At 66.9% G+C, this 12,215-nt stretch overlaps 1 protein-coding gene across 2 annotated transcripts in view; it reads left to right on the forward strand.

Moving 5' to 3' along the window:
- The window catches only part of GRB7 (growth factor receptor bound protein 7), a 36,780-nt gene that overhangs the window by 7,388 nt on the left and 17,177 nt on the right, over positions 1 to 12,215 (forward strand). For both annotated transcript variants that reach the window (XM_075580142.1, XM_075580141.1), the window contains exons 5-7: positions 125 to 202; positions 416 to 553; positions 1,004 to 1,114. In XM_075580142.1, coding sequence (XP_075436257.1) covers positions 125 to 202; positions 416 to 553; positions 1,004 to 1,114 — 327 coding nt within the window. The remainder of the gene's footprint in view (positions 1 to 124; positions 203 to 415; positions 554 to 1,003; positions 1,115 to 12,215) is intronic.

The raw sequence follows: 12,215 nt of genomic DNA on the forward strand, positions 1-12,215 counted from the left end.
CAGTGGCCATCCCTTTTTATCCCAGCGCCATTTTGTGAAAGTCGGGTTTATGGTGATAACGCAGGCAGCGCCCCCCGCACTCACTTCAGGGTTGGTTGAGCAGTGTCTTGTCTTCTGTTCCTAGTATGCTTTGTTTCCGGAGGATATGATTGGTGGGAATCTGGACGCGCACAAAGGCCTCTCTCACTCGGAGCTCATACAGGTAAATATAGGACGGCACATATGGGAGGGTGCCGATATTGACCGTGGTAGGTCACCACAAGGCCTGGTCAACGCGAGATACGGAGTCTGCTCCCTCTAGGACCGGGCGGCTTGCACACAAAGCCTGGACAACGTGAAAAGACAGAGCCGCCCCCCCCCCCCCCCCCCCCGGCACCTTCCGGACTCAAACACGTTCACCATTTCTTCCGGGCAGAACTTCCTGAACTCGGGTACTTGGCCAGAGATCCAGGGTTACTTGCACATGAAGGAGAGCGGGCGCAAGGTCTGGAAACGCTTCTACTTCTTCCTGCGGCGCTCGGGCCTATACTACTCCGCCAAGGGGACGTCGAAGGTGAGGCCTCCGAGCAGTGACCGGGAGAAGACAGAGCCATAGCATTACCTGAGCCAGGGCGGGGAAGGGCCAAGGCTCATACCATTACCGAACTCTGGGTATGGCAGCGGGGGGGCCTTACAATCACTAGAAGATAGACTCCAAACGTTTCATTGGGGGGCAAGCATACATCCTGACCAATTAAAGGGCGGGAGTACAGGGAATTCAACTTATTCGCAGGAGATCCCCCAAAACTGTAGGTGTCAGGAAGCATACGTAGCCAAGGCCAGCACCTTAACCACTACACCAGTGGGGCTCCACTCCAGTCCTCAAGAACCTTCCCAATGGGTCAGAGGGTCTCCAGTTCTGCTCCACTAGCACAAGCCCCAGCTCTTCTCGCCTAGACTACCCGCGATATCCTCTTGCCCCAGCGTAGTATCAATACTGCCTATTACTCCCCCCTCCCCCCAGGACCCGCGGCACCTGCAGTATTTTGCTGATGTGAATGAGTCCAACGCTTACTACCTAACCCAGGGCAAGAAGCTCTACAGCGCCCCCACCGAGTTCGGGTTCTGCTTAAAGGTATGTATTGTGGAGGCATCTCCAGGGTTCCTCACTGGTTCATCTCCTCTCTCTCCTCACTTCTCTCTCCCGGCGTCTCTCCGTCCCTTTTTTCACACGTCCTTTGTGTTTTTCGTTAATTAATCTATGGGGCAGATTCATCAAGCGGTTACCGCATCCAACCCGACGCCAGTTCCACCGCGGTAACCTGACGCCAGTTCTCACGCGGTAACCCGACGCCAGTTCCCACGCGGTAACCCAGTGCCAGTTCCCACGCGGTAACCCGACGCCAGTTCCCACGCGGTAACCCGGCGCCAGTTCCCACGCGGTAACCCGACGCCAGTTCCCACGCGGTAACCCGACGCCAGTTCCACCGCGGTAACCCGATGCCAGTTCCCACGCGGTAACCCGACGCCAGTTCCACCGCGGTAACCCGACGCGTTCCCACGCGGTAACCCGATGCCAGTTCCCACGCGGTAACCCGACGCCAGTTCCACCGCGGTAACCCGACGCGTTCCCACGCGGTAACCCGATGCCAGTTCCCACGTGGTAACCCGACACCAGTTCCCACGCGGTAACCCGACGCCAGTTCTCACGCGGTAACCCGACGCCAGTTCTCACGCGGTAACCCGACGCCAGTTCCCACGCGGTAACCCGACACCAGTTCCCACGCGGTAACCCGACACCAGTTCCCACGCGGTAACCCGACGCCAGTTCCCACGCGGTAACCCGACGCCAGTTCCCACGCGGTAACCCAGCGCCAGTTCCCGCGCGGTAACCCGACGCCAGTTCCCACGCGGTAACCCGACGCCAGTTCCCACGCGGTAACCCGACGCCAGTTCTCACGCGGTAACCCGACGCCAGTTCCCACACGGTAACCCGACGCCAGTTCTCACGCGGTAACCCGACGCCAGTTCCCACGCGGTAACCCGACGCCATTTCCCACGCGGTAACCCGACGCCAGTTCCCACGCGGTAACCCGACGCCAGTTCCACCGCGGTAACCCGACGCCAGTTCCCACGCGGTAACCCGACGCCAGTTCCCACGCGGTAACCCGGCGCCAGTTCCCACGCGGTAACCCGGCGCCAGTTCCCACGCGGTAACCCAGTGCCACTTCCCACGCGGTAACCCGGCGCCAGTTCCCACGCGGTAACCCGGCGCCACTTCCCACGCGGTAACCCAGCGCCAGTTCCCGCGCGGTAACCCGACGCCAGTTCCCAAGCGGTAACCCGACGCCAGTTCCCACGCGGTAACCCGACGCCAGTTCCCACGCGGTAACCCGGCGCCAGTTCCCACGCGGTAACCCGGCGCCACTTCCCACGCGGTAACCCAGCGCCAGTTCCCGCGCGGTAACCCGACGCCAGTTCCCACGCGGTAACCCGACGCCAGTTCTCACGCGGTAACCCGACGCCAGTTCCACCGCAGTAACCCGACGCCAGTTCCACCGCGGTAACCCGACGCCAGTTCCCACGCGGTAACCCGACGCCAGTTCCCGCGCGGTAACCCGACGCCAGTTCTCGCGCGGTAACCCGACGCCAGTTCCCGCGCGGTAACCCGACGCCAGTTCTCACGCGGTAACCCGACGCCAGTTCCCACGCGGTAACCCGACGCCAGTTCTCACGCGGAACCCGACGCCAGTTCCCACGCGGTAACCCGACGCCAGTTCCCACGCGGTAACCCGACGCCAGTTCCCACACGATAACCTGACGCCAGTTCTCACGCGGTAACCCGACGCCAGTTCTCACGCGGTAACCCAGCACCACTTCCCACGCGGTAACCCGACGCCAGTTCTCACGCGGTAACCCGACGCCAGTTCTCACGCGGTAACCCGACGCCAGTTCCCACGCGGTAACCCGACGCCAGTTCCCACGCGGTAACCCGACGCCAGTTCTCACGCGGTAACCCAGCACCAGTTCCCACGCGGTAACCCGACGCCAGTTCCCACGCGGTAACCCGACGCCAGTTCCCACGCGGTAACCCGACGCCAGTTCCCACGCGGTAACCCGACGCCGGTCCCCACGCGGTAACCCGACGCCGGTTCCCACGCGGTAACCCGACGCCAGTTCCCACGCGGTAACCCGACGCCAGTTCCCACGCGGTAACCCGACGCCAGTTCCCACGCGGTAACCCGACGCCACGGTAACCCGACACCAGTTCCCACGCGGTAACCCGACGCCAGTTCCCACGCGGTAACCCGACGCCGGTCCCCACGCGGTAACCCGTCGCCAGTTCCCACGCGGTAACCCGACGCCAGTTCCCACGCGGTAACCCGACGCCAGTTCCCACGCGGTAACCCGACGCCAGTTCCCACGCGGTAACCCGACGCCAGTTCCCACGCGGTAACCCGACACCAGTTCCCACGCGGTAACCCGACGCCAGTTCCCACGCGGTAACCCGGCGCCAGTTCCCACGCGGTAACCCGACACCAGTTCCCACGCGGTAACCCGTCGCCAGTTCCCACGCGGTAACCCGACGCCAGTTCCCACGCGGTAACCCGGCGCCAGTTCCCACGCGGTAACCCGGCGCCAGTTCCCACGCGGTAACCCGACGCCAGTTCCCACGCGGTAACCCGACGCCAGTTCCCACGCGGTAACCCGACGCCAGTTCCCACGCGGTAACCCGACACCAGCTCCCACGCGGTAACCCGACGCCAGTTCCCACGCGGTAACCCGACGCCAGTTCCCACGCGGTAACCCGACGCCAGTTCCCACGCGGTAACCCGACGCCAGTTCCCACGCGGTAACCCGACGCCGGTCCCCACGCGGTAACCCGTCGCCGGTTCCCACGCGGTAACCCGTCGCCAGTTCCCACGCGGTAAGCCGACGCCAGTTCCCACGCGGTAACCCGGCGCCAGTTCCCACGCGGTAACCCGGCGCCAGTTCCCACGCGGTAACCCGACGCCAGTTCCCACGCGGTAACCCGGCGCCAGTTCCCACGCGGTAACCCGGCGCCAGTTCCCACGCGGTAACCCGACACCAGTTCCCACACGGTAACCCGACGCCAGTTCTCACGCGGTAACCCGACGCCAGTTCCCACGCGGTAACCCGACGCCATTTCCCACGCGGTAACCCGACGCCAGTTCCCACGCGGTAACCCGGCGCCAGTTCCCACGCGGTAACCCGGCGCCACTTCCCACGCGGTAACCCAGCGCCAGTTCCCGCGCGGTAACCCGACGCCAGTTCCCAAGCGGTAACCCGACGCCAGTTCCCACGCGGTAACCCGACGCCAGTTCCCACGCGGTAACCCGGCGCCAGTTCCCACGCGGTAACCCGGCGCCAGTTCCCACGCGGTAACCCGGCGCCAGTTCCCACGCGGTAACCCGGCGCCAGTTCCCACGCGGTAACCCGGCGCCACTTCCCACGCGGTAACCCGGCGCCAGTTCCCGCGCGGTAACCCGACGCCAGTTCCCACGCGGTAACCCGACACCAGCTCCCACGCGGTAACCCGACGCCAGTTCCCACGCGGTAACCCGACGCCAGTTCCCACGCGGTAACCCGACGCCAGTTCCCACGCGGTAACCCGACGCCAGTTCCCACGCGGTAACCCGACGCCGGTCCCCACGCGGTAACCCGTCGCCAGTTCCCACGCGGTAACCCGTCGCCAGTTCCCACGCGGTAAGCCGACGCCAGTTCCCACGCGGTAACCCGGCGCCAGTTCCCACGCGGTAACCCGGCGCCAGTTCCCACGCGGTAACCCGGCGCCAGTTCCCACGCGGTAACCCGGCGCCAGTTCCCACGCGGTAACCCGGCGCCAGTTCCCACGCGGTAACCCGGCGCCACTTCCCACGCGGTAACCCGGCGCCAGTTCCCGCGCGGTAACCCGACGCCAGTTCCCACGCGGTAACCCGACGCCAGTTCCCACGCGGTAACCCGACACCAGCTCCCACGCGGTAACCCGACGCCAGTTCCCACGCGGTAACCCGACGCCAGTTCCCACGCGGTAACCCGACGCCAGTTCCCACGCGGTAACCCGACGCCAGTTCCCACGCGGTAACCCGACGCCGGTCCCCACGCGGTAACCCGTCGCCGGTTCCCACGCGGTAACCCGTCGCCAGTTCCCACGCGGTAAGCCGACGCCAGTTCCCACGCGGTAACCCGGCGCCAGTTCCCACGCGGTAACCCGGCGCCAGTTCCCACGCGGTAACCCGACGCCAGTTCCCACGCGGTAACCCGGCGCCAGTTCCCACGCGGTAACCCGGCGCCACTTCCCACGCGGTAACCCGACACCAGTTCCCACACGGTAACCCGACGCCAGTTCTCACGCGGTAACCCGACGCCAGTTCCCACGCGGTAACCCGACGCCATTTCCCACGCGGTAACCCGACGCCAGTTCCCACGCGGTAACCCGGCGCCAGTTCCCACGCGGTAACCCGGCGCCACTTCCCACGCGGTAACCCAGCGCCAGTTCCCGCGCGGTAACCCGACGCCAGTTCCCAAGCGGTAACCCGACGCCAGTTCCCACGCGGTAACCCGACGCCAGTTCCCACGCGGTAACCCGGCGCCAGTTCCCACGCGGTAACCCGGCGCCAGTTCCCACGCGGTAACCCGGCGCCAGTTCCCACGCGGTAACCCGGCGCCACTTCCCACGCGGTAACCCGGCGCCAGTTCCCGCGCGGTAACCCGACGCCAGTTCCCACGCGGTAACCCGACGCCAGTTCTCACGCGGTAACCCGACGCCAGTTCCACCGCGGTAACCCGACGCCAGTTCCACCGCGGTAACCCGACGCCAGTTCCCACGCGGTAACCCGACGCCAGTTCCCGCGCGGTAACCCGACGCCAGTTCCCACGCGGTAACCCGACGCCAGTTCTCACGCGGAACCCGACGCCAGTTCCCACGCGGTAACCCGACGCCAGTTCCCACGCGGTAACCCGACGCCAGTTCCCACACGATAACCCGACGCCAGTTCTCACGCGGTAACCCGACGCCAGTTCTCACGCGGTAACCCAGCGCCACTTCCCACGCGGTAACCCGACGCCAGTTCTCACGCGGTAACCCGACGCCAGTTCTCACGCGGTAACCCGGCGCCAGTTCCCACGCGGTAACCCGGCGCCAGTTCCCACGCGGTAACCCGGCGCCAGTTCCCACGCGGTAACCCGGCGCCACTTCCCACGCGGTAACCCGGCGCCAGTTCCCGCGCGGTAACCCGACGCCAGTTCCCACGCGGTAACCCGACGCCAGTTCTCACGCGGTAACCCGACGCCAGTTCCACCGCGGTAACCCGACGCCAGTTCCACCGCGGTAACCCGACGCCAGTTCCCACGCGGTAACCCGACGCCAGTTCCCGCGCGGTAACCCGACGCCAGTTCCCACGCGGTAACCCGACGCCAGTTCTCACGCGGAACCCGACGCCAGTTCCCACGCGGTAACCCGACGCCAGTTCCCACGCGGTAACCCGACGCCAGTTCCCACACGATAACCCGACGCCAGTTCTCACGCGGTAACCCGACGCCAGTTCTCACGCGGTAACCCAGCGCCACTTCCCACGCGGTAACCCGACGCCAGTTCTCACGCGGTAACCCGACGCCAGTTCTCACGCGGTAACCCGACGCCAGTTCCCACGCGGTAACCCGACGCCAGTTCCCACGCGGTAACCCGACGCCAGTTCTCACGCGGTAACCCAGCACCAGTTCCCACGCGGTAACCCGACGCCAGTTCCCACGCGGTAACCCGACGCCAGTTCCCACGCGGTAACCCGACGCCAGTTCCCACGCGGTAACCCGACGCCAGTTCCCACGCGGTAACCCGACGCCAGTTCCCACGCGGTAAACCCGACGCCGGTCCCCACGCGGTAACCCGACGCCGGTTCCCACGCGGTAACCCGACGCCAGTTCCACCGCGGTAACCCGACGCGTTCCCACGCGGTAACCCGACACCAGTTCCCACGCGTAACCCGACGCCAGTTCTCACGCGGTAACCCGACGCCAGTTCCCACGCGGTAACCCGACGCCATTTCCCACGCGGTAACCCGACGCCAGTTCCCACGCGGTAACCCGACGCCAGTTCCACCGCGGTAACCCGACGCCAGTTCCCACGCGGTAACCCGACGCCAGTTCCCACGCGGTAACCCGGCGCCAGTTCCCACGCGGTAACCCGGCGCCAGTTCCCACGCGGTAACCCGGCGCCAGTTCCCACGCGGTAACCCAGCGCCACTTCCCACGCGGTAACCCGGCGCCAGTTCCCACGCGGTAACCCGGCGCCACTTCCCACGCGGTAACCCAGCGCCAGTTCCCGCGCGGTAACCCGACGCCAGTTCCCAAGCGGTAACCCGACGCCAGTTCCCACGCGGTAACCCGACGCCAGTTCCCACGCGGTAACCCGGCGCCAGTTCCCACGCGGTAACCCGGCGCCAGTTCCCACGCGGTAACCCGGCGCCACTTCCCACGCGGTAACCCAGCGCCAGTTCCCGCGCGGTAACCCGACGCCAGTTCCCACGCGGTAACCCGACGCCAGTTCTCACGCGGTAACCCGACGCCAGTTCCACCGCGGTAACCCGACGCCAGTTCCACCGCGGTAACCCGACGCCAGTTCCCACGCGGTAACCCGACGCCAGTTCCCGCGCGGTAACCCGACGCCAGTTCTCACGCGGTAACCCGACGCCAGTTCCCACGCGGTAACCCGACGCCAGTTCTCACGCGGAACCCGACGCCAGTTCCCACGCGGTAACCCGACGCCAGTTCCCACGCGGTAACCCGACGCCAGTTCTCACGCGGTAACCCAGCGCCACTTCCCACGCGGTAACCCGACGCCAGTTCTCACGCGGTAACCCGACGCCAGTTCTCACGCGGTAACCCGACGCCAGTTCCCACGCGGTAACCCGACGCCAGTTCCCACGCGGTAACCCGACGCCAGTTCTCACGCGGTAACCCAGCACCAGTTCCCACGCGGTAACCCGACGCCAGTTCCCACGCGGTAACCCGACGCCAGTTCCCACGCGGTAACCCGACGCCAGTTCCCACGCGGTAACCCGACGCCGGTCCCCACGCGGTAACCCGACGCCGGTTCCCACGCGGTAACCCGACGCCGGTTCCCACGCGGTAACCCGACGCCGGTTCCCACGCGGTAACCCGACGCCAGTTCCCACGCGGTAACCCGACGCCACGGTAACCCGACACCAGTTCCCACGCGGTAACCCGACGCCAGTTCCCACGCGGTAACCCGACACCGGTCCCCACGCGGTAACCCGTCGCCAGTTCCCACGCGGTAACCCGACGCCAGTTCCCACGCGGTAACCCGACGCCAGTTCCCACGCGGTAACCCGACGCCAGTTCCCACGCGGTAACCCGACGCCGGTTCCCACGCGGTAACCCGTCGCCAGTTCCCACGCGGTAACCCGACACCAGTTCCCACGCGGTAACCCGACGCCAGTTCCCACGCGGTAACCCGACGCCAGTTCCCACGCGGTAACCCGACGCCAGTTCCCACGCAGTAACCCGACGCCAGTTCCCACGCGGTAACCCGACGCCAGTTCCCACGCGGTAAACCCGACGCCGGTCCCCACGCGGTAACCCGACGCCGGTTCCCACGCGGTAACCCGACGCCAGTTCCACCGCGGTAACCCGACGCGTTCCCACGCGGTAACCCGACACCAGTTCCCACGCGTAACCCGACGCCAGTTCTCACGCGGTAACCCGACGCCAGTTCCCACGCGGTAACCCGACGCCATTTCCCACGCGGTAACCCGACGCCAGTTCCCACGCGGTAACCCGACGCCAGTTCCACCGCGGTAACCCGACGCCAGTTCCCACGCGGTAACCCGACGCCAGTTCCCACGCGGTAACCCGGCGCCAGTTCCCACGCGGTAACCCGGCGCCAGTTCCCACGCGGTAACCCGGCGCCAGTTCCCACGCGGTAACCCAGCGCCACTTCCCACGCGGTAACCCGGCGCCAGTTCCCACGCGGTAACCCGGCGCCACTTCCCACGCGGTAACCCAGCGCCAGTTCCCGCGCGGTAACCCGACGCCAGTTCCCAAGCGGTAACCCGACGCCAGTTCCCACGCGGTAACCCGACGCCAGTTCCCACGCGGTAACCCGGCGCCAGTTCCCACGCGGTAACCCGGCGCCAGTTCCCACGCGGTAACCCGGCGCCACTTCCCACGCGGTAACCCAGCGCCAGTTCCCGCGCGGTAACCCGACGCCAGTTCCCACGCGGTAACCCGACGCCAGTTCTCACGCGGTAACCCGACGCCAGTTCCACCGCGGTAACCCGACGCCAGTTCCACCGCGGTAACCCGACGCCAGTTCCCACGCGGTAACCCGACGCCAGTTCCCGCGCGGTAACCCGACGCCAGTTCTCACGCGGTAACCCGACGCCAGTTCCCACGCGGTAACCCGACGCCAGTTCTCACGCGGAACCCGACGCCAGTTCCCACGCGGTAACCCGACGCCAGTTCCCACGCGGTAACCCGACGCCAGTTCTCACGCGGTAACCCAGCGCCACTTCCCACGCGGTAACCCGACGCCAGTTCTCACGCGGTAACCCGACGCCAGTTCCCACGCGGTAACCCGACGCCAGTTCCCACGCGGTAACCCGACGCCAGTTCCCACGCGGTAACCCGACGCCAGTTCTCACGCGGTAACCCAGCACCAGTTCCCACGCGGTAACCCGACGCCAGTTCCCACGCGGTAACCCGACGCCAGTTCCCACGCGGTAACCCGACGCCAGTTCCCACGCGGTAACCCGACGCCGGTCCCCACGCGGTAACCCGACGCCGGTTCCCACGCGGTAACCCGACGCCGGTTCCCACGCGGTAACCCGACGCCGGTTCCCACGCGGTAACCCGACGCCAGTTCCCACGCGGTAACCCGACGCCACGGTAACCCGACACCAGTTCCCACGCGGTAACCCGACGCCAGTTCCCACGCGGTAACCCGACACCGGTCCCCACGCGGTAACCCGTCGCCAGTTCCCACGCGGTAACCCGACGCCAGTTCCCACGCGGTAACCCGACGCCAGTTCCCACGCGGTAACCCGACGCCAGTTCCCACGCGGTAACCCGACGCCGGTTCCCACGCGGTAACCCGTCGCCAGTTCCCACGCGGTAACCCGACACCAGTTCCCACGCGGTAACCCGACGCCAGTTCCCACGCGGTAACCCGACGCCAGTTCCCACGCGGTAACCCGACGCCAGTTCCCACGCGGTAACCCGACGCCAGTTCCCACGCGGTAACCCGACGCCAGTTCCCACGCGGTAACCCGACGCCAGTTCCCACGCGGTAACCCGACGCCGGTCCCCACGCGGTAACCCGTCGCCGGTTCCCACGCGGTAACCCGTCGCCGGTTCCCACGCGGTAACCCGTCGCCAGTTCCCACGCGGTAAGCCGACGCCAGTTCCCACGCGGTAACCCGGCGCCAGTTCCCACGCGGTAACCCGGCGCCAGTTCCCACGCGGTAACCCGACGCCAGTTCCCACGCGGTAACCCGACGCCAGTTCCCACACGATAACCCGACGCCAGTTCTCACGCGGTAACCCGACGCCAGTTCTCACGCGGTAACCCAGCGCCACTTCCCACGCGGTAACCCGACGCCAGTTCTCACGCGGTAACCCGACGCCAGTTCTCACGCGGTAACCCGACGCCAGTTCCCACGCGGTAACCCGACGCCAGTTCCCGCGCGGTAACCCGACGCCAGTTCCCACGCGGTAACCCGACGCCAGTTCTCACGCGGTAACCCGACGCCAGTTCCACCGCGGTAACCCGACGCCAGTTCCACCGCGGTAACCCGACGCCAGTTCCCACGCGGTAACCCGACGCCAGTTCCCGCGCGGTAACCCGACGCCAGTTCTCACGCGGTAACCCGACGCCAGTTCCCACGCGGTAACCCGACGCCAGTTCTCACGCGGAACCCGACGCCAGTTCCCACGCGGTAACCCGACGCCAGTTCCCACGCGGTAACCCGACGCCAGTTCTCACGCGGTAACCCAGCGCCACTTCCCACGCGGTAACCCGACGCCAGTTCTCACGCGGTAACCCGACGCCAGTTCTCACGCGGTAACCCGACGCCAGTTCCCACGCGGTAACCCGACGCCAGTTCCCACGCGGTAACCCGACGCCAGTTCTCACGCGGTAACCCAGCACCAGTTCCCACGCGGTAACCCGACGCCAGTTCCCACGCGGTAACCCGACGCCAGTTCCCACGCGGTAACCCGACGCCAGTTCCCACGCGGTAACCCGACGCCGGTCCCCACGCGGTAACCCGACGCCGGTTCCCACGCGGTAACCCGACGCCGGTTCCCACGCGGTAACCCGACGCCGGTTCCCACGCGGTAACCCGACGCCAGTTCCCACGCGGTAACCCGACGCCACGGTAACCCGACACCAGTTCCCACGCGGTAACCCGACGCCAGTTCCCACGCGGTAACCCGACACCGGTCCCCACGCGGTAACCCGTCGCCAGTTCCCACGCGGTAACCCGACGCCAGTTCCCACGCGGTAACCCGACGCCAGTTCCCACGCGGTAACCCGACGCCAGTTCCCACGCGGTAACCCGACGCCGGTTCCCACGCGGTAACCCGTCGCCAGTTCCCACGCGGTAACCCGACACCAGTTCCCACGCGGTAACCCGACGCCAGTTCCCACGCGGTAACCCGACGCCAGTTCCCACGCGGTAACCCGACGCCAGTTCCCACGCGGTAACCCGACGCCAGTTCCCACGCGGTAACCCGACGCCAGTTCCCACGCGGTAACCCGACGCCAGTTCCCACGCGGTAACCCGACGCCGGTCCCCACGCGGTAACCCGTCGCCGGTTCCCACGCGGTAACCCGTCGCCGGTTCCCACGCGGTAACCCGTCGCCAGTTCCCACGCGGTAAGCCGACGCCAGTTCCCACGCGGTAACCCGGCGCCAGTTCCCACGCGGTAACCCGGCGCCAGTTCCCACGCGGTAACCCGACGCCAGTTCCCACGCGGTAACCCGACGCCAGTTCCCACACGATAACCCGACGCCAGTTCTCACGCGGTAACCCGACGCCAGTTCTCACGCGGTAACCCAGCGCCACTTCCCACGCGGTAACCCGACGCCAGTTCTCACGCGGTAACCCGACGCCAGTTCTCACGCGGTAACCCGACGCCAGTTCCCACGCGGTAACCCGACGCCAGTTCTCACGCGGAACCCGACGCCAGTTCCC

The sequence above is a fragment of the Ascaphus truei genome, chromosome 23, assembly GCF_040206685.1.
Source record: "Ascaphus truei isolate aAscTru1 chromosome 23, aAscTru1.hap1, whole genome shotgun sequence".
Classification (NCBI taxonomy): domain Eukaryota; kingdom Metazoa; phylum Chordata; class Amphibia; order Anura; family Ascaphidae; genus Ascaphus; species Ascaphus truei.